Genomic DNA, 26,865 nt, shown 5'->3' with positions numbered 1-26,865 from the left:
TCGTTTTCTGGTGTTGCATAATTTACATGATGTTGTTGTACTGGGTTTTCCATGGTTACAAGTACACAATCCAGTGTTGGATTGGAAATCGATGTCTGTGACTAGTTGGGGTTGTCAAGGGGTACATAGTGACGTTCCTTTAATTTTAATTTCCTCTTCCCCCTCTTCTGATGTTCCTGAATTTTTGTCAGATTTCCAGGATGTATTCGATGAGCCCAAGTCCAGTTCCCTTCCTCCACATAGGGACTGTGATTGTGCTATTGACTTGGTTCCTGGCTGTAAGTTCCCTAAGGGCCGACTCTTCAATCTGTCTGTGCCAGAGCATGCCGCCATGTGGAGCTATGTGAAGGAGTCTTTAGAGAAGGGGCATATTCGGCCGTCTTCGTCACCATTGGGAGCAGGATTCTTTTTTGTTGCCAAGAAGGATGGCTCCTTGAGACCCTGTATTGATTATCGCCTTCTTAATAAGATCACGGTCAAATTCCAATACCCTTTACCTTTGCTCTCTGATTTATTTGCTCGGATTAAGGGGGCTAGTTGGTTTACCGAGATTGACCTTCGAGGGGCATATAATCTTGTTCGTATTAAACAGGGTGACGAATGGAAAACTGCATTTAATACACCCGAAGGCCATTTTGAATACCTGGTGATGCCTTTCGGGCTTTTTAATGCTCCTTCTGTGTTCCAGTCCTTCATGCATGATATTTTCCGCAATTATCTTGATAAATTCTTGATTGTGTATTTGGATGATATTTTGATTTTTTCCAATGATTGGGAGTCTCATGTGAAGCAGGTCAGGATGGTATTCCAGATCCTTCGTGATAATGCTCTATTTGTGAAGGGGTCTAAGTGCCTATTTGGAGTTCAGAAGGTCTCTTTTTTGGGGTTTATTTTTTCTCCTTCGTCTATAGAAATGGATCCTGTTAAGGTCCAAGCCATTCATGACTGGATTCAACCCACATCTGTGAAGAGCATTCAGAAATTTTTGGGCTTTGCTAATTTTTATCGCCGTTTCATTGCCAACTTCTCTAGTGTGGTTAAGCCCCTGACCGATTTGACGAAGAAAGGAGCTGATGTGACAAATTGGTCCTCTGAGGCTGTTGAGGCCTTTCAGGAGCTTAAGCGCCGATTTACTTCTGCCCCTGTCTTGCGTCAGCCGGATGTGTCTCTTCCTTTTCAGGTTGAGGTTGACGCTTCTGAGAATGGGGCAGGGGTCGTTTTGTCACAGAGGAATTCTGATGGTTCCTTGATGAAACCATGTGCCTTCTTTTCCCGAAAGTTTTCGCCTGCGGAACGCAATTATGATGTCGGCAATCGGGAGTTGTTGGCTATGAAGTGGGCATTTGAGGAGTGGCGACATTGGCTTGAGGGAGCCAAGCACCGCGTTGTGGTCTTGACCGATCATAAGAATCTGATTTACCTTGAGTCGGCCAAGCGGCTGAACCCTAGATAGGCTCGATGGTCCCTGTTTTTCTCCCATTTCGATTTTGTGGTCTCATATCTTCCGGGATCTAAGAATGTTAAAGCGGATGCTCTCTCTAGGAGTTTTTTGCCTGATTCTCCTGGAGTTCTTGAGCCGGTTGGCATTCTTAGGGAAGGGGTGATTCTTTCTGCCATCTCTCCTGATTTACAGCGAGTGCTTCAGGAATTTCAGGCTGATAAACCTGACCGCTGTCCTGTGGGGAAGCTGTTTGTTCCTGATAGATGGACAAGTAAGGTAATTTCTGAGGCCCATTGTTCGGTGTTGGCCGGTCATCCTGGGATTTTTGGTACCAGAGATTTGGTTGCTAGGTCCTTTTGATGGCCTTCCTTGTCACGGGATGTGCGTTCTTTTGTGCAGTCCTGTGGGACCTGTGCCCGGGCTAAGCCTTGCTGTTCCCACGCTAGTGGGTTGCTTTTGCCTTTGCCTGTCCCTGAGAGGCTCTGGACGCATATTTCCATGGATTTTATTTCGGATCTTCCTGTGTCCCAGAGGATGTCTGTTATCTGGGTGGTTTGTGACCGGTTCTCTAAAATGGTCCATTTGGTACCTTTGCCTAAATTGCCTTCCTCCTCTGATTTGGTTCCATTATTTTTTTAAGCATGTGGTTCGTTTGCATGGCATTCCGGAGAATATTGTGTCTGACAGAGGTTCCCAGTTTGTTTCCAGGTTTTGGCGGGCCTTTTGTGCTAGGATGGGCATTAATTTGTCTTTTTCTTCGGCGTTCCATCCTCAGACAAATGGCCAAACTGAGCGAACTAATCAAACCTTGGAAACCTATTTGAGATGCTTTGTGTCTGCTGATCAGCATGATTGGGTGGCTTTCTTGCCATTGGCCGAGTTTGCCCTTAATAATCGGGCCAGTTCGGCTACTTTGGTTTCGCCTTTTTTTTGTAATTTTGGTTTCCATCCTCGTTTTTCTTCAGGGCAGGTTGAGCCTTCTGATTGTCCTGGTGTAGATTCTGTGATGGACAGGTTACAGCAGATTTGGACTCATGTGGTAGACAATTTGACGTTGTCTCAGGAAAAGGCTCAGCGTTTTGCTAACCGCCGTCGGTGTGTTGGCTTCGTGTGGGGGATTTAGTCTGGTTATTTTCTCGTCATGTTCCTATGAAGGTTTCTTCCCCTAAGTTCAAGCCTCGGTTTATTGGTCCTTATAAGATTTCTGAGATTATCAGTCCAGTGTCTTTTCGTTTGGCCCTTCCAGCCTCTTTTGCCATCCACAATGTTTTCCATAGATCTTTGTTGCGGAGATATGTGGTACCTGTTGTTCCCTCTGTTGATCCTCCTGCCCCGGTGTTGGTTGAGGGGGAGTTGGAATATGTGGTTGAAAAAATTTTGGATTCTCATTTTTCGAGGCGGAGGCTTCAGTATCTTGTCAAGTGGAAGGGTTATGGCCAGGAGGATAATTCTTGGGTGGTTGCCTCCGATGTCCATGCCGTCGATTTGGTTCGTGCTTTTCACTTGGCTCATCCTGATCGGCCTGGGGGCTCTGGTGAGGGTTCGGTGACCCCTCCTCAAGGGGGGGGGGGGTACTGTTGTGAATTCCGTTCTTGGGCTCCCTCCGGTGGTTGTAAGTAGCACTTTTGTGAATTCTGCTCCTGGGCTCCCTCCTGTGGTTTTGAGTGGTATAGCTGCTTCTTGGATTTAGCATCAGCAGCTGCTTCCACTGATCGTCTTTCTGGCTCGGCTATCTTAGTCTGGCCTTATCCCTCAATCAATGCCAGTTGTCAATTGTTCCTGCTTGGAGTCACTGCTCTTTTGGATTTTCCTGACATTCTGACCCTTTCAGCAAAGATAAGTCCTTGCTCGTCCTTTGCAGTCCACTTGTTGTGGACTTTATTGTTCAGCACATTTTATGTTTTGCTCATTTGTCCAGCTTATCAGTATGGATCTATTCAGCTAAGCTGGAAGCTCTGGGCAGCAGAATTTGCCCTCCACACCTTTAGTCAGGTGTGGAGATTTTTGCATTTCTCTGCGGTGGACTTTTTCTAGTTTTTATTACTAACCGCACAGTGTTCTTTCCTGTACTATCTATCTAGCTAGAAGTGGCCTCCTTTGCTAAATCTTGTTTCATACTACGTATGTCATTTCCTTCTCCTCTCACAGTCATTATTTGTGGGGGGCTGTCTATCCTTTGGGGATTTTCTCTGAGGCAAGATAGCTTTCCTGTTTCTACCTTTAGGGGTAGCTAGTTCTCCGGCTGTGACGAGGTGTCCAGGGAGTGACAGGAACATCCCACGGCTACTGCTAGTGTTGTGTTAAGATCAGGAACTGCAGTCTGTATAGTTACCACCTGCTCAGAGCTAGTTGCATGTCACTCCTAAATTACCAGTCCATAACAGGGGACGAAGAACATCATAATCGAGTTGTGAGGGAACTTCAGAAACAGACACAACAGTTGTGAGGACTATTCCGTAAGCACAGCATGGAAGGACTACAACACACAAGCGCTAGAAGGTAGGCACAGATTTCCACCTGCAAAGGGAACTCTGGAGGTGCCATTGGACCGGCCGGACTCAGGTAGCCTGGTTAACCGTATTCCAGACTGAGGATCCTGAAGCCTTCAGTAAAGAGGTAAAGAGACTGCAACCTGGTGTCCTCGTTATTTACCGCGACCTACACCACACCACAACATCATCTCATTCTCAACTTTCACTGGACGCCCCTCAGCAGGGTCACGGACCGGGCCTAGCCACCGTGACAACCCCAGGACTGAGACGCAGAGGCCCGGTACCGGGTGCCCCTCAGCTCTGCAGCAGTGGGGGCGCTCCACGTCCAATGAAAGGTGTGATGACGGTGTGTGGTGCAGGTCGCGATGAATAACGAGGACACAGGGTTGCAGTCTCTTTACCTCTTTACTGAAGGCTTCAGGATCCGCAATCCAGAGTGTTGTGAACTCTGTTTTTGGGCTCCCTCTTGTGGTCACAACTGGTACTGTGTAGTGCTGTCTTTGGGCTCCCTCTGGTGGTTCTTTGTGTCATTCTGCAGGTCTGAGGCTGATCAGCTGTCTCGTTATCTGTTAGCTGGTTTCCTATTTAGTTCACCTGGACTCTCAGTTGTTGCCTGCTTTCAATGTCTTCAGTGCTATTTTGGAGCTCTCCTGCAGTCCTTCGTTATCAGTCTCTTCAAGAGAAGCTAAGTTTTGCTTGATTCATTTTTTGACCATCAGTGGTCATATGTTTCTTGGTTTATTTTTGTTTTCTTGCCCAGCTTGCTAATATGTGATTTCCTTGCTTGCTGGTAGCTCTAGGGGGCTGAGTTTCTCCCCTCACACCGTTAGTTGGTGTGGGGGTTCTTGTATTCTCAGCGTGGATATTTTGCATAGGGTTTTTTACTGACCGCACATGTTATGACCCCAATGGCGAGGGTCTCAGAGGAACGTGGAAGTCTGCAAGATACAAAAGTCCAGCTCATAGGGCAGTGGTAACTGGGTTGACCATATATCTACTCCTAACGCCAACACTAGAAGTAGCCAGGGATCATTCCTACGTTGATTCTAGATGACACGCGCCAGCCGGAGAATCTAACTACCCCTAGTAGAAGAAAACAAAGACCTCTCTCGCCTCCAGAGAAAGGGACCCCAAAGCAGGATAGAAGCCCCCCACAAATAATAACGGTGAGGTAAGAGGAAATGACAAACACAGAAATGAACCAGGTTTAGCACAGAGAGGCCCGCTTACTAATAGCAGAATAAAGAAAGGTAACTTATATGGTCAACAAAAACCCTATCAAAATCCACACTGGAAATTCAAGAACCCCCGAACCGTCTAACGGTCCGGGGGGAGAATACCAGCCCCCTAGAGCTTCCAGCAAAGATCAGGATACAGATTTGGAACAAGCTGGACAAAAATACAAAACAAAACAAATAGCAAAAAGCAAAATAGCAGACTTAGCTGATATAACCGGAACCAGGATCAGTAGACAAGAGCACAGCAGATTAGCTCTGATAACTACGTTGCCAGGCATTGAACTGAAGGTCCAGGGAGCTTATATAGCAACACCCCTAACTAACGACCCAGGTGCGGATAAAAGGAATGACAGAAAAACCAGAGTCAAAAAACCAGTAACCACTAGAGGGAGCCAAAAAGCAAATTCACAACAGTACCCCCCCCTTAGTGAGGGGTCACCGAACCCTCACCACGACCACCAGGGCGATCAGGATGAGCGGCATGAAAGGCACGAACTAAATCGGCCGCATGAACATCAGAGGCGACCACCCAGGAATTATCCTCCTGACCATAGCCCTTCCACTTGACCAGGTACTGAAGCCTCCGCCTGGAGAGGCGCGAATCCAAGATCTTCTCCACCACGTACTCCAACTCGCCCTCAACCAACACCGGAGCAGGCGGCTCAGCAGAAGGAACTACAGGCACAACGTACCGCCGCAACAAGGACCTATGAAATACATTGTGAATAGCAAACGACACAGGAAGATCCAGACGAAAAGATACAGGATTAAGGATTTCCAATATCTTGTAAGGACCAATGAAGCGAGGTTTAAATTTTGGAGAGGAGACCTTCATAGGAATAAAGCGAGAAGAAAGCCACACCAAATCCCCAACGCGTAGTCGGGGACCCACACCGCGGCGGCGGTTGGCAAAGCGCTGAGCCCTCTCCTGTGACAACTTCAAGTTGTCCACCACATGATTCCAGATCCGCTGCAACCTATCCACCACAGAATCCACCCCAGGACAGTCAGAAGGCTCCACATGACCCGAAGAAAAGCGAGGATGGAAACCAGAGTTGCAGAAAAAAGGCGAAACCAAGGTGGCGGAACTAGCCCGATTATTAAGGGCAAACTCAGCCAACGGCAAGAATGTCACCCAATCGTCCTGATCAGCAGAGACAAAGCACCTCAAATAAGCCTCCAAAGTCTGATTGGTTCGCTCCGTCTGTCCATTAGTCTGAGGATGGAAAGCAGATGAAAACGACAAATCAATGCCCATCCTACTACAAAAGGATCGCCAGAACCTAGAAACGAACTGGGATCCTCTGTCTGACACAATATTCTCAGGGATGCCGTGCAAACGAACCACGTTCTGGAAAAACACAGGAACCAGATCGGAAGAGGAAGGCAGCTTAGGCAAAGGAACCAAATGGACCATCTTGGAGAAGCGATCACATATCACCCAGATGACAGACATGCCCTGAGACACCGGAAGATCAGAAATGAAATCCATGGAGATATGTGTCCAAGGTCTCTTCGGGACAGGCAAGGGCAAGAGCAACCCGCTGGCACGAGAACAGCAAGGCTTAGCTCGAGCACAAGTACCACAGGACTGCACAAATGACCGCACATCCCTTGACAAGGAAGGCCACCAAAAGGACCTGGCCACCAGATCTCTGGTGCCAAAAATTCCCGGGTGACCTGCCAACACCGAGGAATGAACCTCGGAAATGACTCTGCTGGTCCACTTATCCGGGACAAACAGTCTGTCAGGTGGACAAGACTCAGGCCTATCAGCCTGAAATCTCTGCAACACACGTCGCAGATCCGGAGAAATAGCTGACAAGATAACTCCATCCTTAAGAATACCAACAGGATCAGCGACTCCAGGAGCATCAGGCACAAAGCTCCTAGAAAGAGCATCGGCCTTCACATTCTTTGAACCTGGTAAATACGAGACAACAAAATCAAAGCGGGAGAAAAACAATGACCAGCGGGCCTGTCTCGGATTAAGGCGTTTAGCAGACTCGAGATACATCAGATTTTTGTGATCAGTCAAGACCACCACACGATGCTTAGCACCCTCGAGCCAATGACGCCACTCCTCAAATGCCCATTTCATGGCCAACAACTCCCGATTGCCCACATCATAATTTCGCTCGGCAGGCGAAAATTTCCTAGAGAAAAAGGCACAAGGTTTCATAACAGAGCAACCAGGGCCTCTCTGCGACAAAACGGCCCCTGCTCCAATCTCTGAAGCATCCACCTCAACCTGAAAGGGAAGTGAGACATCGGGCTGGCACAAAACAGGCGCCGAAGTAAACCGGCGTTTTAACTCCTGGAAAGCCTCCACGGCAGCAGGAGCCCAGTTAGCTACATCGGAGCCCTTCTTGGTCATATCCGTCAAAGGTTTCACAATGCTAGAAAAATTTGCGATAAAACGACGGTAGAAGTTAGCGAAACCCAAGAACTTCTGAAGACTCTTAACTGACGAGGGCTGAGTCCAATCAAGAATAGCTCGGACCTTGACTGGGTCCATCTCCACAGCAGAAGGGGAAAAAATGAACCCCAAAAAGGGAACCTTCTGTACACCAAAGAGACACTTTGAGCCCTTGACAAACAAAGAATTTTCACGCAAAATTTTAAAGACCAACCTGACCTGCTCCACATGCGAGTCCCAATTATCAGAAAAAACCAAAATATCATCCAGATAAACTATCAAAAATTTATCCAGATACTTCCGGAAAATGTCATGCATAAAGGACTGAAAAACTGAAGGCGCATTGGAGAGCCCAAAAGGCATCACCAAGTACTCAAAATGACCTTCGGGCGTATTGAATGCGGTTTTCCATTCATCACCTTGCTTAATGCGCACAAGGTTGTACGCACCACGAAGGTCTATCTTGGTGAACCACTTGGCACCTTTAATCCGGGCAAACAAGTCAGACAACAGCGGCAAAGGATACTGAAATTTGACAGTGATCTTATTTAAAAGCCGATAATCAATACAAGGCCTCAAAGATCCGTCCTTTTTAGCCACAAAAAAGAATCCCGCCCCAAGAGGGGAAGAAGAAGGACGAATATGTCCTTTCTCCAGAGACTCCTTGATATACGAACGCATAGCGGTATGTTCAGGTACCGACAGATTAAACAGTCTTCCCTTAGGAAATTTACTGCCTGGGATCAAATCTATAGCACAGTCACAGTCCCTATGAGGAGGCAATGCACTGGACCTGGACTCGCTAAAGACATCCTGATAATCAGACAAATACTCCGGAACTTCCGAAGGCGTAGAAGAAGCAATAGACACAGGCAGGGAATCCCCATGAATACCACGACAGCCCCAACTTGACACTGACATAGCCTTCCAGTCCAGGACGGGATTATGGGTCTGTAACCATGGCAGCCCTAAAACAACCAAATCATGCATTTTATGTAAAACAAGAAAACGTATCACCTCGCGGTGTTCAGGAGTCATGCACATGGTAACCTGTGTCCAATACTGCGGTTTATTTGCTGCCAATGGCGTAGCATCAATCCCCCTAAGAGGGATAGGATTTTCTAATGGTTCAAGAATAAAACCACAGTGCTTAGCAAATGACAGATCCATAAGACTCAGGGCAGCACCTGAATCTACAAACGCCATGACAGGATAAGATGACAGTGAGCAAATCAAAGTTACAGACAGAATAAATTTAGGTTGCAAATTACCAACGGTGACCGGACTAACAACCTTAGCTATACGTTTAGAGCATGCTGAGATAACATGTGTAGAATCACCACAGTAGTAACACAAGCCATTCCGGCGTCTATGAATTTTCCGCTCATTTCTAGTCAGGATTCTATCACATTGCATTAAATCAGGTGTCTGTTCAGACAACACCATGAGGGAATTTGCGGTTTTTCTATCACATTGCACCGAATTAGGTGTCTGTTCAGACAACACCATGAGGGAATTTGCGGTTTTGCGCTCCCGCAACCGCCGGTCAATTTGAATAGCCAGTGCCATAGTATCATTCAGACCTGTGGGAATGGGAAAACCCACCATAACATTCTTAATGGCATCAGAAAGGCCATTGCTAAAATTAGCGGCCAGTGCACACTCGTTCCAATGTGTCAGCACGGACCATTTCCGAAATTTTTGGCAATACACTTCAGCCTCGTCCTGCCCCTGAGACATAGCCAGCAAGGCCTTTTCTGCCTGAATCTCAAGATTGGGTTCCTCATAAAGTAAACCGAGCGCCAGAAAAAACGCATCAATATCAGCCAATGCCGGATCTCCAGGCGCCAGCGAAAAAGCCCAATCTTGAGGGTCGCCCCGTAAGAACGAAATAACAATTTTTACTTGCTGAGCGGAGTCTCCAGATGAACAGGGTCTCAGGGACAAAAACAATTTGCAATTATTCATGAAATTCCTAAACTTAAACCTGTCTCCGGAAAACAGTTCAGGAATCGGTATCTTAGGTTCTGACCTAGGATTTCTGATAACATAATCTTGTAAGCCCTGCACACGAGTAGCCAGCTGGTCCACACTTGTAATCAAGGTCTGGACATTCATGTCTGCAGCAAGCATAGCCACTCTGAGGTAAAGGGGAAGGAGAAAGAGAAAAAAAAAAAAAAAAAAAAACTCAGAATCTTCTTTCTTGTAATCCCTCTTTTGCAATGCATTAAACATATAATACGGGCCTGGCAAACTGTTATGACCCCAATGGCGAGGGTCTCAGAGGAACGTGGAAGTCTGCAAGATACAAAAGTCCAGCTCATAGGGCAGTGGTAACTGGGTTGACCATATATCTACTCCTAACGCCAACACTAGAAGTAGCCAGGGATCATTCCTACGTTGATTCTAGATGACACGCGCCAGCCGGAGAATCTAACTACCCCTAGTAGAAGAAAACAAAGACCTCTCTCGCCTCCAGAGAAAGGGACCCCAAAGCAGGATAGAAGCCCCCCACAAATAATAACGGTGAGGTAAGAGGAAATGACAAACACAGAAATGAACCAGGTTTAGCACAGAGAGGCCCGCTTACTAATAGCAGAATAAAGAAAGGTAACTTATATGGTCAACAAAAACCCTATCAAAATCCACACTGGAAATTCAAGAACCCCCGAACCGTCTAACGGTCCGGGGGGAGAATACCAGCCCCCTAGAGCTTCCAGCAAAGATCAGGATACAGATTTGGAACAAGCTGGACAAAAATACAAAACAAAACAAATAGCAAAAAGCAAAATAGCAGACTTAGCTGATATAACCGGAACCAGGATCAGTAGACAAGAGCACAGCAGATTAGCTCTGATAACTACGTTGCCAGGCATTGAACTGAAGGTCCAGGGAGCTTATATAGCAACACCCCTAACTAACGACCCAGGTGCGGATAAAAGGAATGACAGAAAAACCAGAGTCAAAAAACCAGTAACCACTAGAGGGAGCCAAAAAGCAAATTCACAACACGCACAGTTCACTATCTGTCTTCTGCTATCTAGTATTAGCGGGCCTCATTTGCTGAATCTGTTTTCATTTCTACGTTTGTGTTTTCCCCTTACCTCACCGTTATTATTTGTTGGGGGCTTCCTATATCTTTGGGGTGATTTCTCTTGAGGCAAGTGAGGTCTTACTTTCCCTCCAGGAGTAGATAGTTTCTCAGGCTGCGTCGAGACGTCCAGGATTTTAGGCACGTTCACCAGCTACCTTTAGTGTGTTGGTTAGGATCAGGTTTGCGGTCAGTTCAGTTACCACCTCCCTAGAGCTCGTGTCTATGTTCATAAACTTAGCTAGTCCGTTTTGTGATCCTCAGCCACTAGGATCATAACACCAGAGTACTGCTAACAGGGCTGGCTGAGACCGGCCGGTCCGAAGGCACATGCAGAGTTTCCTTTGCAGGTGGAAATCAGTGCCTACCTTCTAGCCCCTGTGTGTTGTAGTACCTCCCTGCTGAGCACCACAGGATAGTCCTCACAACTGTTGTGTGTGTTTCTGATGTTCTTTCTCACAACTCGTATCTGTTCTGATGTTCTTTCTCCATCCCCCAGATGATATGGCTAGGACGCACCCGTATGACGGGTAAGCCTGGAGTTCTTCCGGGACCCTAGCGTCGCCCCTCTCCCACAATTGCCCCCTATGTCTGCTTAGGTGTTTTAGGTGAGACAGCCAACCTATAATCAACTGTCCTGCCGCTGTTTGAAGTAATGCTTGGAGCCCAATACTTCCTCGGCGTTCCGGCCACCGGCTACGCGCCTCAGTAGGATGTTGCCACGATCTTAAGGCACGACTCCTACTGGCTTTATCTCCTTTTTGCTGCGATCTCGTTTCTCACTTCTCCACAATAAACTTCTCTTCGTTTCTTTTCTTAGGATGCCACCACAACGGGTGCAGGCGCGGCTCCATAACGTTCTGTTTTGTTCGCTAGGTCACTGTCAGGATCCCACCCCTGACAGAGACCCCCCTGAATTTTCCCCTGCAACACCCTCTGCCACAGGATGTTGCCTGGATCCAACCCAGTCAGCTTCTGACTAACTTCCTATCCAGCCCCAGTTTTACTCAAGTGTGAGGAGTGGCCTAATACATAGAACCCTTTGCTCCCCCTGGTGCTGGAGTGTGAAATGTAGTGTGTGACTGTGATACCTGTTCAGGTGAACTCCTTAAGTGCCATCAGACGTACCATCACTCCCCTTTGTGGTGGAGCGTCAGTACTGCAACGACCAGGACTCTGGGGTGCTGCATTATACACAGTATGATGGGCCCGCAGCTCCCTTATACACAGTATGATGGGCCCGCAGCTCCCTTATACACAGTATGATGGGACCGTAGCTCCCTTATACACAGTATGATGGACCCGCAGCTCCCATATACACAGTATGATGGGCCCGCAGCTCCCTTATACACAGTATGATGAGCCCGCAGCTTCCTTATACACAGTATGATGGTCCCGCAGCTCCCTTATACACAGTATGATGGGCCCGCAGCTCCTGTATACACAGTATGATGGGCCCGCAGCTCCCTTATACACAGTATGATGAGCCCGCAGCTTCCTTATACACAGTATGATGGTCCCGCAGCTCCCTTATACACAGTATGATGGGCCCGCAGCTCCCTTATACACAGTATGATGGGCCCGCAGCTCCCATATACACAGTATGATGTGTGCACAGCTTCCTTATACACAGTATGATGGACTCAAAGCTTCCTTATACACAGTATGATGGACTCACAGCTCCCTGTCATGATTTGGATTCCCTGGTCATTTAGTCATCCTCCGGCGTATTCACTATTTTGTGGCACTGCTGCAGTGCCGCTGCTCAAACTTGTGAGCACAGCTTCTGACAGGCCAGAAGTTAGTCTTATATTGAGCACTTGTGACATAGCTTCTATGAGGCTACTGTATGTGCACTTGTTGCAGATTCGTGTGCGGATTTACCGCGGATTTCCTGTGTTTTTTGTGCAGATTTCACCTGCGTATTACCACCTGCGGAATCCTATACAGGAGCAGATGTAAAATGCTGCGGAATCCGCAAATAGAATTGACATGCTGCGGAAAATACAATGCAGCGTTTCCGCGCGGTATTTTCCGCACCATGGGCACTGCGGATTTGGTTTTCCATAGATTTTACATGGCACTGTAAACCAGATGGAAAACTGCTGCGAATCCGCAGCGGCCAATCCGCAACGTGTGCACATAGCCTGAGAGTGAGAAAGAGGCCAGAACGAGACTCCCATAGACTCACATTGATTAGTGACCTCTGCACTGCTCCAGGAAACACTGGAGCAGCGGACAGGCCACAAACTGCAGGAGACGGAGCTGAACGGAGACTAAAACTGATGAAAATGCCAGAAGGTGAGTATCAGACAGGGGGCAGGGGACGTGGATTTTCAGCACTGCCCCAGCAATGAAATAAAAAATAATGCTGGAGTGGTGCTGTAAATGTGATGCAGCTCTTGGTTACTGTATGCCGGCTCCTTATACTAATACTCATAAAAGACCCAGGTGGTACGTATCAAAATCCCCCTAACCCCCCCCCCCCCCTCAATCTCCAGCCTCCCCAGACAGCAAATATTACATGTGATGGAGTACATATAATATTATAACAAAACATTATAATATTCAGCCCCCAGTGACCTGTCCCCCTCCCCCACTTCAGCCCCAATACCCCCATCATCTCACATCCACCCCCTCAGTGCCCTGTCCCACCTCACCCACCTTCTGCCCTCACAACACCCAAATGGTCTTACATTCACCCCTCAGTACCCTGTCCTCCCTCACTCACTTTCAGCCCCCACAATACCCCAACGGTCTCACAGTGACATACCTGAATTTAATAAACCTAATAAGTTCCATCCCCACTTAGGCTACTTTCACACTAGCATCGTACTCGGCCCGTCGCAGTGCATCAGGCCGACGTACCGACGCTAGCAGTGAATGCGCCGCACAACGGGGGCAGCGGATGCTGTTTTTCCACGCACCTGCTGCCCCATTGTGAGGTGCGGGGAGGTGGGGGCGGAGTTCCTGTCTCCTGGTAGCGCCTCCGGCCTCTGGACACTACGCTGACAGACACAGCAAACCTTCTTGTCACAGCTCGCATTGATGTGTCATCCTGGATGAGCTGCACTACCTGAGACACTTGTCTGGGTTGTAGAGTCAGTCTCATGCTACCACGAGTGTGAAAGCACAACCAACATTCAAAAGTGACCAAAATATCAGCCAGAAAGCATTGATACTGAGATGTGGTCTGTGGACCCCACATGCAGAACCACTCCTTTATTGAGTGTGTCTTGATAATTGCCTATAATTTCCATCTGTTGTCTACTCCATTTGCACAACAGCATGTGAAATTAATTGTTACACAGTGTTGCTTCCTAAGCGGACAGTTTGATTTAACAGAAGTTTGATTTATTTGGAGTTATATTCTGTTGTTTAAGTGTTCCCTTTATTTTTTTTGAGCAGTGTATATACACATATACAGTGAAGAAAATAATTATTTGATCCCTTGCTGATTTTGTAAGTTTGCCCACTGACAAAGACATGGACAGTCTATAATTTTAAGGGTAAGTTAATTTTAACATTGAAAGATAGAACATCAAATATTAAAATTAAGAAACTCACATTGTATAAATTATATAAATTAGTTTGCATTTTGCAGTGAGAAATAAGTACTTGATCCCCTACCAACCATTAAGAGTTCTGGCTCCTACAGACCAGTTAGATGCTCCTAATCAACTCGTTACCTGCATTAAAGACAGCTGTCTTACATAGTCACTTTTATAAAAGACTCCTGTCCACAGACTCAATCAGTAAGACTCTAACCTCTACAACATGGGCAAGGCCAAAGAGCTTTATAAGGATGTCAGGGACAAGATCATAGACCTGTAAAAAGCTGGAATGGGCTAAAAAGCCATAAGTAAGACACAGGGTGAAAAGGCGACAACTGTTGGTGCAATAGTAAGAAAATGGAAAAAATACAAAATGACTGTCAATCGACATCGATCTGGGGCACCATGCAAAATCTCTCCTCGTGGGGTATCCTTGATCATGAGGAAGGTGAGAGCTCAACCTAAATCTACATGGGGGAACTTGTTAATGATCTCAATGCAGCTGGGACCACAGTCACCAAGAACACCATTGCTAGCACATTATGGCGTAAATGTTTAAAATCCTGCAGTGCCCGCAAGGTCCCCCTGCTCAAGAAGGCACATGTGTAGGCCCATCTGAAGTTTGCCAATGAACACCTGGATGATTCTGTGAGTTATTGGTAGAAGGTGCTGGGTTGGATGAGACAAAAATTGAGGTCTTTGGTATTAACTCAACTCGCCGTGTTTGGAGGAAGAGAAATGCTGCCTATGACCCAAAGAACACTGTCCCCACTTTCAAGCATGGAAGTGGAAACATTATGTTTTGGGGGTGTTTCTATGCTAAGGGCACAGGACTACTTCACCCCATCAATGGGAGAATGGATGGAGCCATGTACCATAAAATCCTGGGTGACAACCTACTTCCCTCCACCAGGATATTAAAAGTGAGTCATGGCTGGGTCTTCCAGCAAGACAATGACCCAAAACATACAGCCAAGGCAACAAAGGAGTGGCTCAAATAGAAACATATTAAGGTCATGGAATGGCCTAGCCAATCTCCAGACCTTAATCCCATAGAAAACTTATCGAGGAAGCTGAAGCTGGTAGACGGCTGCGCTGACTTTGGTCTTGATAAAACACAGTGTACCTATACCAGCAGATGGCACGGCTCCCCAAACCATTACTGATTATGGAAACTTCACACTACACCTCAAGCAGCTTGGATTGTCTGTCTCTCCACTCTTCCTCCAGACTCTGGAACATTGATTTCCAAGGTCTAGTGTGAAGTATCCACAATCAATTATGGTTTCGGGAGACATGTCATCTTCTGGTGTATAGGTCCACTGTATTTTCTCAAGACCATATTTAGAGCAACCGTCTATCAGTAAATTTTAGAGCACTTCATGCTTCCCTCTGCCGACAAGCTTTTTGGAGATGGAAATTTCATTCTCCAGCAGGACTTGGCACCTGTCCACAGTGCCCAAAGTACCAATTCTTGGTTTAAAAACAACAGTATCACTGTACTTAATTGGCCAGCAAAATAGCCTCACCGTAACCCCATAGAAAATCTATGGGGTATTGTCAAGAGGAAGATGAGAGACACCAGACCCAACAATGCAGACGAGCTGAAGGCTGCAATCAAAGCAACCTGGGCTTCCATAACACCTCAGCAGTGCCACAGGCAGATCACCTCCATGCCACACCGCATTGATGCAGTATTTGATGCAAAAGGAGCCCCAACCAAGTATTGAGTGCATTTGCTGAACATACATTTCATTAGGTCAACATTTCAGATTTTAAAATCATTTTTCAAGCTGATGTTGTAAAGTATTATAATTTACTGAGATAATAACTTTTGGGTTTTCATTGGCTGTAAGCCATAATCATCAACATTAACAGAAATAAACACTTGAAATACATCACTCTGTTTGTAATGACTATTTAATGTATGAGTTTCACTTTTTGTATTGAAGAACTGACATAAATTAAGTTTTGATGATATTTTAATTTTGTGAGATGCAACTGTATCTATTCTACTTATTCTTTAGTAAGGCTTCTTTCACATTTGCGTCGGTACAGGTCCGTCGCTAAGCATCGGCCTGACGTACCGATGCACGTTGTGAAAATGTGGCACGACATGGGCAGCGGATGCAGTTTTTCAACGCATCCGCTGCCCGTTCTAAAGTCCGGGGAGGTGGGGGCGGAGTTACGGCTGCGCATGCGCAGTAGAAAATGGCGGACGGGATGTATGAAAAAACGTTCCCTTGAACATTTTTTCGTGCTGACGGTCCGCCAAAACAAGACGCATCCAGTGCACGACAGACGCGACGTGTGGCCATACGTCATGATCCGTCGGCAATACAATTCTATGGGCAAAAAACGCATCCTGCGGGCACATTTGCAGGATCCGTTTTTTGCCCAAAACGACGGATTGTGACAGATTGCAAAAAACGCTAGTGTGAAAGTAGCCTTACCTGTAAAGTTCTGATTTTACTGTACGCGGCAGAATTGCTGGCTTTTCAAATGTGGTGTGTAAAATACAGACAGCACTCCGTGTGCTGTGCGATTTTTTTCTCGCACCTATTGACTTCTATTGCGGGATGCAATCCGATTTCTGATTAAAATCGCAGCATGCTATGAATTTTTTTGAGTCCGATCGTGATACGATCTGAGCTGGGAAAAAAAAATGCAGATGAACACACAATGATAGAATAACATTGGTCCGAATGCAATCTGATTTTTATCAGATTACATTCGTCTGATTTCATCGCAAGTGGGAATGAGCCCTCATAGCTGCTATCTGAGCATTGTGTTTTACAACTATTTCTTTTGAGTTATTTTAGCACTATTTTTTATTTTTTATTGTAGCAAACTATTTTTGTTAATACTATGTTTATATTTGGATCTTTTTATAGTTGCTTACAGTTACACGCTGCAGTTGGGAAATGTAATTTATGACTGTCAGTTCCCTCATATTGACTTTATCTGGTCCTTTGCTACTTATACATCACATTACAGTATAGTTTTGTATTTTGGTTTAATAGTTTACTATATTTTAAAACCATTTATATTTCTTTCTATTGATGTTACTCAGCAGTATCAAGCAGATTAATTGTTCCATTGCGTGAACCATTATGCCATAAAGTAGTTTTGCTATTACCGCCTGAGGCGCAGTTGTTATTCACGTTTCTTTGATATATTACATTGTTGCACATTTAGATAGGTTGTGTGCTAATCTTGTGTTTTTCAGTCGTAGCAAAGTGAATTAAATGTTACAAAATCTCATCCGCATCCAAATTCACAATATGGATTTTAAATACTGCAGATTGTCACAGCGGATGTTACTGTTGGAGAGACATAGAGAGAAATGTATGAAAAAACAGGAGAAATCAGAGTTTGTGACTAAAATACAAAAATCTCACTGCTTACAAGTAAAAAAAAACTATTCAGAAACATAAAAAAAGACAGACACCAGTGCTTCTGGCGACGAAAAGAAGGCACAGTTAGATCTTCTTCACATTTCCTTTTTTTATTTCCTTATGTGGTCCGTTTTTTAACACACATAGTGCACCAATTGTATTCAGTGGTGGTGCGTATATGTTAGGTTTTTCACATGGAACGTCGCATGATGATGCAGATGGTTTGATGAGCAGTCACATCAGTAATGAAACCGATGTCCATGCCAGCCGCAACACACTGAGCTGAGCATGAGAAGCACTGCCCGTGACCAGCGGTAACCTTAATGACATCACTAGTCACATGCAGCCGCGTTCTCATGGTCAGCTCAGTGTGTTCCACTGTCGTGGAGAATGGTCACATCATTGACCAAACCATCCGGATTGTCGTGTGACATCGGCATTAATGGATTATTGGCGGAATGGTGAGTATAGATGAGATGGATTTTCGGGGACTCGGCACTATTCTACAGTAGTGTGAAACTGGCCTGACATGCAGTATTTATGGGAGGCTTAATGGCTTCTTGATTGTTGTGACCATTTTGTCTCTTTTTTATGTTAAGGCTCATTACTTTTCTACTATTCATAACAGTAATAACAGTAAACCTTAATTTATATACTGGGGGGGCATTTTATGTTCATTTACATTTGGTTGTTCATATATACTCACATCAACACCTGAACTTTTCTTACTTTAAGTAAATTTTATGCACATTATTATGGTACATGTTCACATTATAATTTTTTGTACTAAATTGTATTCACCTTCCCTATGCCTTTATTGTTTCTTTTTGCTTGCAAACAGTAAAAGTTTTTGTATTTTAGCCGCAAACTCCTATTTCTCCTGTTTTGTTTTTTTAATTTACATCCTTTAGAGTGGCTTATATGGGTTTAGAGATACACTGGTATTTTTTTCTGCAATACCCATTTATTTTCAACATGTACCTGTTGGATTTATGGTTTCTCATAGAGAAATATGTAGCAAATCTGCAACAAAATTTGTGACAAATCCGTATGTGACACAATTTATATATTTTAGCGTACTCTACATTTTTATTACGATGACTCTACCATAAGTCATAGAAGGTCTCAAAAAGACAGAGTTATATATTTGCATGTGAATAATTATTTCTTCATTTTATTGCCCTCTCAGATGATCATGCAATATGATATACAGGACCCATTGGTCTCATATATGTCTCAAGTTCCTCCCATTTCGCCAGTGCATGGTAAGTAAAATATATAAAAAAACATTAGTCCAACATTGTAAAAACATACTACAAAGCTAAGTCCCACAAAAGAGATTTTTTTTAAATTTGCAACATGTCATTTTCTCTTGCGGCAGATAAGCATTTCATTTGTGGATTTTCACTATTTAGACTTGAGTGAGATAAGAAACAACAAAATGCAGCAAAAATGTACTAAAAACACATGATTTCTGCCCGAAATCCACCTGAAAAAGCACAGCAAAAGCTCCCCATTAAATGAACATTATGTACAGCAATTATGTACAGCAATGTTATTTTGATGTTCAGTATTTCGTCTTATGTCACTTCTTTTCACTGCTTTAGGGTCCAGAAAAAAATATGCTCATCCTTTAGGAAAGTACAAATCGTGGTAGAAGTGAAGGAAATTTAATCCAAAAGTACATACAGTAGTCACAAAGGTTTCGGTCTAGAGCGACCTTCATCAGTGTACTACAAATAAAATAAATAACAAACATAAGAAAATAGAACTGAAGTGTATACAATATAATGGTAGCAAACAAAGTCAATGTACAGTATATGCTAATTTGGGTAATTCAGTGAGACACAACCTTCATCACAGCTCTAAAGGTACCATCACACTCAGCAACTTTGCAAAGAGAACGACAACAATCCGTGATGTTGCAGCGTCCTGGATAGAGATCTCGTTGTGTTTGACACGCAGCAGCGATCTGGATCCCGCTGTGCCATGGCTGGTCGGAGCTAGAAGTCCAGAACTTTATTTTGTCGCCAGGTCGGCGTGTATCGTCATGTTTGACAGCAAAAGCAACGACGCCAGCAACGAGCATAGGGGGCGTCGCAGCGTCTCCTTCTAGCCAGTCGGTACACTCCGGCTGACATGGAGCTAACAACCAGTGAGAAAGAGAAGTGAGTCGCCGTTACGTCACTGGATCGCTCCTGCATCGTTCTGGAGTTGCTGTGTTTGACGTCTCTACAGCGACCTAAACAGCGACGCTCCAGCGATCTAGTTTAGGTCGGCTCGTTGTCTATATCGCCGCAGCGTTGCTGAGTGTGACGGTACCTTAGTCGCTACATGGAGACAAAATACAGAAATGCATGCTTAATCCATTGTGGTGTCATGTACGGGAGATAGAGGGTATAAGGGTTGAAATACAAAAGAACCCACCTATATGATACGTTAGACAATCGTGGGATATCCTTATCCCTTGTGAGAGATGTACTCTTTAAGAGAAAAAGGAATAAGAGATCACTTTAGAGTTCAATATAGCAACGTGGTGGCAAGCCATAAACATAGGGAAGGAGCACCAACCAGTTTATTAGATTATATACGGTATGCTGGTACAGCATCAGCTGCGCAGGGCTGGCTTGTCTAAAAAATATACAGTGATACTAGCGGTCAGTATGCTAGAAAAGCGTGTATGGTTCAGTGAGCAGAAGGGATTTACCGAAGATATAGGTACAGTAAAGATATATATCTTGGTACCGTGTTAGCCAGTGGATAGAAAAATATGTAGAATTGAGAGTCCTCAGTGGTTGATGCCTTTTAATGGCTAACTGAAAAGATGGTAACAAACCGAAAGCTTTCGAGACTACTCAGGTCTCTTCATCAGGCATAGACTAATAGAAATTCTGAAGAATCACATATTTATGCACAACACAGCACAAAAAAATGCCATAGATAAGACAGGTGAAGTGAAGCAGAATTATCATTATGGGAGAGGGATAAACATTTGTGTCCATAAATATTGGAACAGTTCATAGATAAGGAGTGTGAATGTTTTATTGTCCTCTGATTGGGGTCTGGTACTGTTATGATGACCCCACATGGTCTGAGGAGCAAATTCCTTAGTTGATGTAAAAAGACATAAATCCATGCGACACATTCATTCCTGCACTGAGAGTGTCAAAGGTCATCATTAGCTTATATTCCCAGATTCTTCTGTCTCTCTGAGATTTGAAGTTACCTTTTAATACAAGTAATTTCATGTCCACAATGTTATGATCGGGGAGACAAAAATGTTTGGCCACAGGTAGATCCATTCTTTTTTCTCTTATTGTATGGCGATTAAAGTTCATCCTTGCTCTCAGTTTCTGCCCTGTCTCCCCTACATACAGCCCCCCAGTTGGACATTTAGTATAAATAATTAAGTACACCACATTAGAAGTGACGCAGCTGAAAGTACCTGGTATCTTGTAGTCCTGGTGTGAATTGGGGATCTTTATCTTGTCCGTGGTCATTATAGATGGACAGGTTTTATATTTTTTTTGGTTGCAAGGAAAGGTTCCTGCAGTTGTTGGAGAGGACAGCGAGCTTCTGACAATGATGCTTCTTAGATTTGGGGGATGCCTAAAACACAGTAGTGGGGAGTAGTGGGGGGTCTGGAACAATGGATTGTAGTCAGGCATCTTTTTGCAGTAAAAGTTGTAATTTCCATGCAGCTCACCTTAGCACCTCCAGATTTAGATTGTAGGTGACTACTAGAGGCACCCGATTATTTTCTTCTTTAGCCTTGTAATGTAGCAGGTGATTCCTTGATATTCTAGTTGCTCTAGTAATTTGGCTTTGAATTGTTCTTGGATGGTAACCCTGATTCAAAAAGGTCTTTCTGAGGCGACCAAGGTGTTCATCTCTATCTATGGGGTTGGAACATATACGATTGTATCTGATGGCTTAACTGTAGACAGTAGAATTTTTTATGTGTTTTGGACAGAAACTGTCCCATTTAAGGTATGTTGGACTGTCGATTGGCTTCTGATACAGGGATGTTTTCAAAAATGTAATTTCAATGCAGTAGTTGAGTGTTAAGTTGATGATAGGATGAAATTGATTAAACTGCTCATGGAGCGTCTTTAGCTGTGGCTCAGACTCCGTCCCGAAGATTACAATATCATCAATGTAGCGGTAGTAGGCCAGAGGCCTGATGGTACATGAGGACAAAAAGTCGCTTTCAAGCTTGGCCATGAAAGATTTGCATACTGTGGGGCCATTTTACTTCCCATTGCTGTGCCAGTCTCCTGTAGATATATCTTGTTGTCAAATTCAAAGTAATTGTGGGTGAGGATAAATTTTATAAGTTTCAGCACAGAATCAGCATTAGTCCCTGTGTTTTCCAGGAAGAATTTGCAGGCATTTAATCCATCCTGGTGTGGGATATTGGAGTACAAATATTCCACATCCATGGTGGCCAGGATGGTTCCTTCTGGTAGAGGACCTATTGCTGATAGTTTATTCAATAGGTCAGTTGTGTCCTGAATGAAGCTGGGTGTATCCTTTACCAGTGGTTTAAGAATACCTTCTACCCATCCAGATACCTGCTCAATAAGGGTGCCCACACATGAAATAATTGATGTTCCTGGATTTTCAGATTTGTGGATTTTGGGAAGCATGTCGAATGTCCCTGTTCTTGGACTTTCTGGTATCAGGTCATCGGCTCTTATGGATTTGTCAAGCAGACAAGATACTAACTTGTTTAGTTCCTTGTAATAGTCCTGTGTAGGATCCGACTCCAATTTTTTTGTAGTAGCGTGTGTCCATAAGTTGTCTATTTGCTTCTTTCATATAGTTTGTGGTTTTCTCGTCTTTCTCCTCATCTTTCACGGGTACTTCATTTGAGCTCCAGTCCATGTTAATGACGGATGGAATTTTATTGGTTCATTTCAAGTGAGGATATAATGATTCATTTTGTTTTTTATTTTTATCAATGACATTAAACAGGATAAGAAAAAATTTTAAACTCCACCATAACCACAGTAAATATCTTATTTTCATCAGAAAAGGATAAAAAAAAGAGAAAACCCAAAATGATAATTTCATGAGTATATTTTATTAATTTTTTATTTTTATTAATTTTTACTTTAAATAAAAATACTTTTTTAATAAATAAATATAAATACACATTAATTATACATTTAAAGGTGGAGGTTGATCTTATCCTTCAGGAGAAGCTCCTCTGATTGGAATGGTGGTGCAGGTAGGGGAGGGAGCATAGTGGGGATTGTTCACATCCTCAAATAAGTTGTCCTGTCATTTCGTATACATTTTTATTTTTATTTTTTCTTTCTGATTTCTGAAAAATGAATGAAATTTTATTAGATTGGTCATTAATTCTAATCATGATACCAACAATTTATGTACATGTCGAAAATAACTTCGTGCTATGTATTACTGCATTATTAACTTTGACATTGTATATCACATGTCAGAAGACTGTTTGGCGCAGTTATTCGAATTCTGAATGTATATAAGCAATGCAATGGTACCGTTTGTCATATCTTTCTGCGGCCATGAGCTTTGAAACGCGTTGAATAAACCACCTGAGTATTTCACAACCATATCTGGATTCGTCATTTGTCACAGCAGCGTGGACTTCATCCACATTTATCTATTATAACACTTTAATAGATTAAAATAAAGAAATCAGATGGGAAAATTTACATTTTTCATTTAGTTGCATAATTCTGCACACTAATAGTTGTCCAATACTTCTGCACACATAGATACTCTCCTAAGAGAGACAAAACCTCACTTTTACTTTCTTAAATATTCAGGTTTACTAACCTTTTGGGCTGATTGACAGCTCTGCAGTTGTTCAATAATAAAATTAATCAAAAATACAAATTGCCTAATTTGAATCTATATTTGGTATGTTATTTTTCCAAAATTTGGTTTAATTGGGGGCACAATACAGATAAAATGCACATTACTATGCAAAATTTAGAGTAAACACATAAAACAATTGTAAACTTTTCATGTTTCGCATTTTGAGTGCAGTCTTTACAGATTGATTTCTCTATTGCCCAGATAAACAGGTAGTGGCACTGTTTGACTACACGCCTGTGCATGATGGTGATCTTGGCTTTCAGGCTGGAGAGAAGCTGCACATTCTGGATTTGTAAGTGCATACATGACCAATTGATGTTAGATTTCTTATTTCACCCTGACTCAAGTAACGGTTGTAAATTGATGATTGATGAACTCACAAACGTAGATTTTTAGGGTTCAACGCTTTAACTCCTCCCTCTTTTCCCAAATTATACCTACAGAAGTCTAGGAAACAGAGAAGCTCATTAGCAGGGTCAATTCTCTACAGGGTTGCTTTAGCTATCGCTTGTACGTGCAAACTACAAGCACCTAAGAACCTTATATACCTGTTGGCTGATAGACATCAATGCTTATTCCATGCATTTGGAAAAGAGGGAGATAATGCTACCAGACACCACTGGTGGGGGCTTATCTCCTCGGAGGACAATAGGATTGGGCATATGAATTCAAACCTGCTGATCCTCTTCTTTTCTGACGCCATGGGGAACATTGGAAGGACTTCATACCCATTAGATGGTTGGCCAAACCAAAATCAAGGGGTTCATCCAAACTGGGAGTTCACTAGAATATAATGCTGATGTCACCTGGGTTTTATTCTGCTGTATAATCATAGCCCTAATGACATTTTATCCCTTTTAGAACCGGAGAGTGGTGGAAAGCTAAGTCCTTGCGTACGGGACAAGAAGGACTAATTCCATTTAATTTTGTAGCTTCTGTAGCTGGAATTGCAGCTGAACGGTGAGTATCAATTCATGTGAAACAGCAATGCAAGTATTCAGGAATGATCCTGTGACTTTTTGCTGACTTCTTTAATGCCTTTAACATTTTCTTAATAAAATATTGTTTCTAATATTTGTCTTTTTATCATTAGAAGATGGAACAAGGTTGCTATGAGATAATAAGGGAGTGTAGTGAGATCATGATGCTCTAGTCTGGTCCATAACTATCAATTATCAAAATGAACTTTTGGCAGTACTGAAAAGACTATCTACATTTAAGCTTTTTTGGAGAAAAGTTAAGGCTATGTGCACATGTTGCGGATTTGCCTATGGAATTTTCTGTGCGGATTTTGCATCTCTTGGCAGAAAATGCAGGTCAAAATCTGCACTTTTTTATGCGGATGCTGTGCGTTTTTACTGCAGATTTGCTGCGGATTTCCTCCACTTTCATAGATTACTCTCTATTTCACTCTTGCCTTTTCCTGCTTTACAATAGTGATGTACCAACCAAATCTTACAAGGTCTCCATTATGATACTTCTATTAGATGTAGCTAGAGATTGTATCACAGTACTACGAAAATGTCGCTTCTTTTAAACTTCAGTTTCAAAAAGTGGAGAATACGTGTTGCATAAAGGATCTAACTTTTCAAATTAACAACCAAAATGACTCATTTTTCAAGACCTGACATTACAGGCCACGGAGTACAAAACATTATTAGTACAATAACATTTCTCTTACAGGATTTTTTCTTTAGCCTTGGAACTAAATGTTAGTTTCCTACATGACACTATATGTTTTACATCTTTTTATGATGTGCAATCCCGTCATGCTTTACAGTATGTTTGTATTATTTTGCATAGAACTTCTTTATTCTAGAGGTTATACCTACTTTTCTTAGCTTGATTCATTAAAGGGAACCTGTTACTTTAAAAGTAAAAGCTTTTTACCTGCAGATATGGGGGTAATCTGCAAGTCAGTGGTGTTTAAATGATGTCTGGCAGTTTTACTTAACTAACCATGAATTTTAACTCTATGAATTCTCGAAACTACCGGGAGTATGATAGTGAAAGTCTGAGACCATTAGATTACATAATAGAGATCAGCAAAGCTTTTGAAATTCAAACTTTCTAGCTTCACCGAATGAAAAAAAAAATTATTCAGAGCAAATCAATTTGTGGCAAATTGCAAGTACTCCAGATGCCCTGAAAAAACATGTATAACACTCTGAGGTCTCCAAGTACTGTATTCAACTCATCCAAGGGGGGTAAAGTTCCTCTAAGTGGAGTGGGAAAGTCAAGCCTGACATGCTGAGGTGAGATTTTTAACCCCTTAGTGACAGAGCCAATTTGGTACTTAATGACCAAGCCAATTTTTACAATTCTGACCACTGTCACTTTATGAGGCTATAGCTCTGGAACGCTTCAATGTATCCCACTGATTCTGAGAGTGTTTTTTTTTGTGACATATTGTACTTTATGATAGTGGTAAAATTTCTTTAATATAACTTGCATTTATTTATGAAAAAATGGAAATTTGGCAAACATTTTGAAAATTTTGCAATTTTCAAACTTTTAATTTTTGTACCCTTAAATCAGAGATTGGTGTCACACAAAATAGTTAATAAATAACATTTCCCACAAGTCATCTTTACATCAGCACAATTTTGGAAACATAGTTTTTTTTGTTAGGACGTTATAAGGGTTAAAAGTTGACCAGCGATTTCTCATTTTTCCAACATAATTTACAAAACCATTTTTTTTTAGGGACCACCTCACATTTGAAGTGAGTTTGGGGGGTCAATATAACAGAAAATACCCAAAAGTGACACCATTCTAAATACTGCACCCCTCAAGGTGCGCAAAACCACACACAAGAAGTTTATTAACCCTTTAGGTACTTCACGAGAACTAAAGCAATGTGGAAGGAAAAAAATGAACATTTTACTTTTTTTACAAAAAAATTTCTTTGGAACCAAATTTTTTTTTATTTTCACAAGTGTATCAGGAGAAAATGAACCACAAAATTTGTTGTGCAATTTCTCCTGAGTACGCCGATACCCCGTATTTGGGGAAAAGCCACTGTTTGGGCACATGGCAGGGCCTAGAAAGGAGGGAGCACCATTTGACTTTTTGAATGCAAAATTGGCTGGAATCAAAGGTGCGCGCCATGTCGCGTTTGGAGATCCCCTGATGTATCTAAACAGTGGAAACCTCCCAATTCTAACCCCAACACACCCCTAACCCTAATCCCATCCATAACCATAACTCTAACCACAATCCTAACCCCAACATACCCCTAACCCTAATCATAACCCTAACCACAACCCTATCCTAACCCTAGCCCGACCCTAACCCTAGCCCCAACCCTAACCCTAGCCCAACACTAACCCGAGCCCCAAACCTAACCCTAGCCCCAAACCTAACCCTA

General features: G+C 43.3%; 1 protein-coding gene across 1 annotated transcript in view; it reads left to right on the top strand.

The window, feature by feature from the left end:
* The window catches only part of LCK (LCK proto-oncogene, Src family tyrosine kinase), a 181,452-nt gene that overhangs the window by 92,575 nt on the left and 62,012 nt on the right, over positions 1-26,865 (top strand). Inside the window, exons 3-5 of the mRNA XM_077296013.1 lie at positions 18,823-18,898; positions 23,697-23,787; positions 24,357-24,455. Of these exons, the coding sequence (XP_077152128.1) occupies positions 18,823-18,898; positions 23,697-23,787; positions 24,357-24,455 (266 nt within the window). The remainder of the gene's footprint in view (positions 1-18,822; positions 18,899-23,696; positions 23,788-24,356; positions 24,456-26,865) is intronic.

The sequence above is a fragment of the Ranitomeya variabilis genome, chromosome 3, assembly GCF_051348905.1.
Source record: "Ranitomeya variabilis isolate aRanVar5 chromosome 3, aRanVar5.hap1, whole genome shotgun sequence".
Lineage (NCBI taxonomy): Eukaryota > Metazoa > Chordata > Amphibia > Anura > Dendrobatidae > Ranitomeya > Ranitomeya variabilis.
Note: the sequence above shows the minus strand (reverse complement) of the source record. Positions and strands in the feature narration are given on the sequence as shown.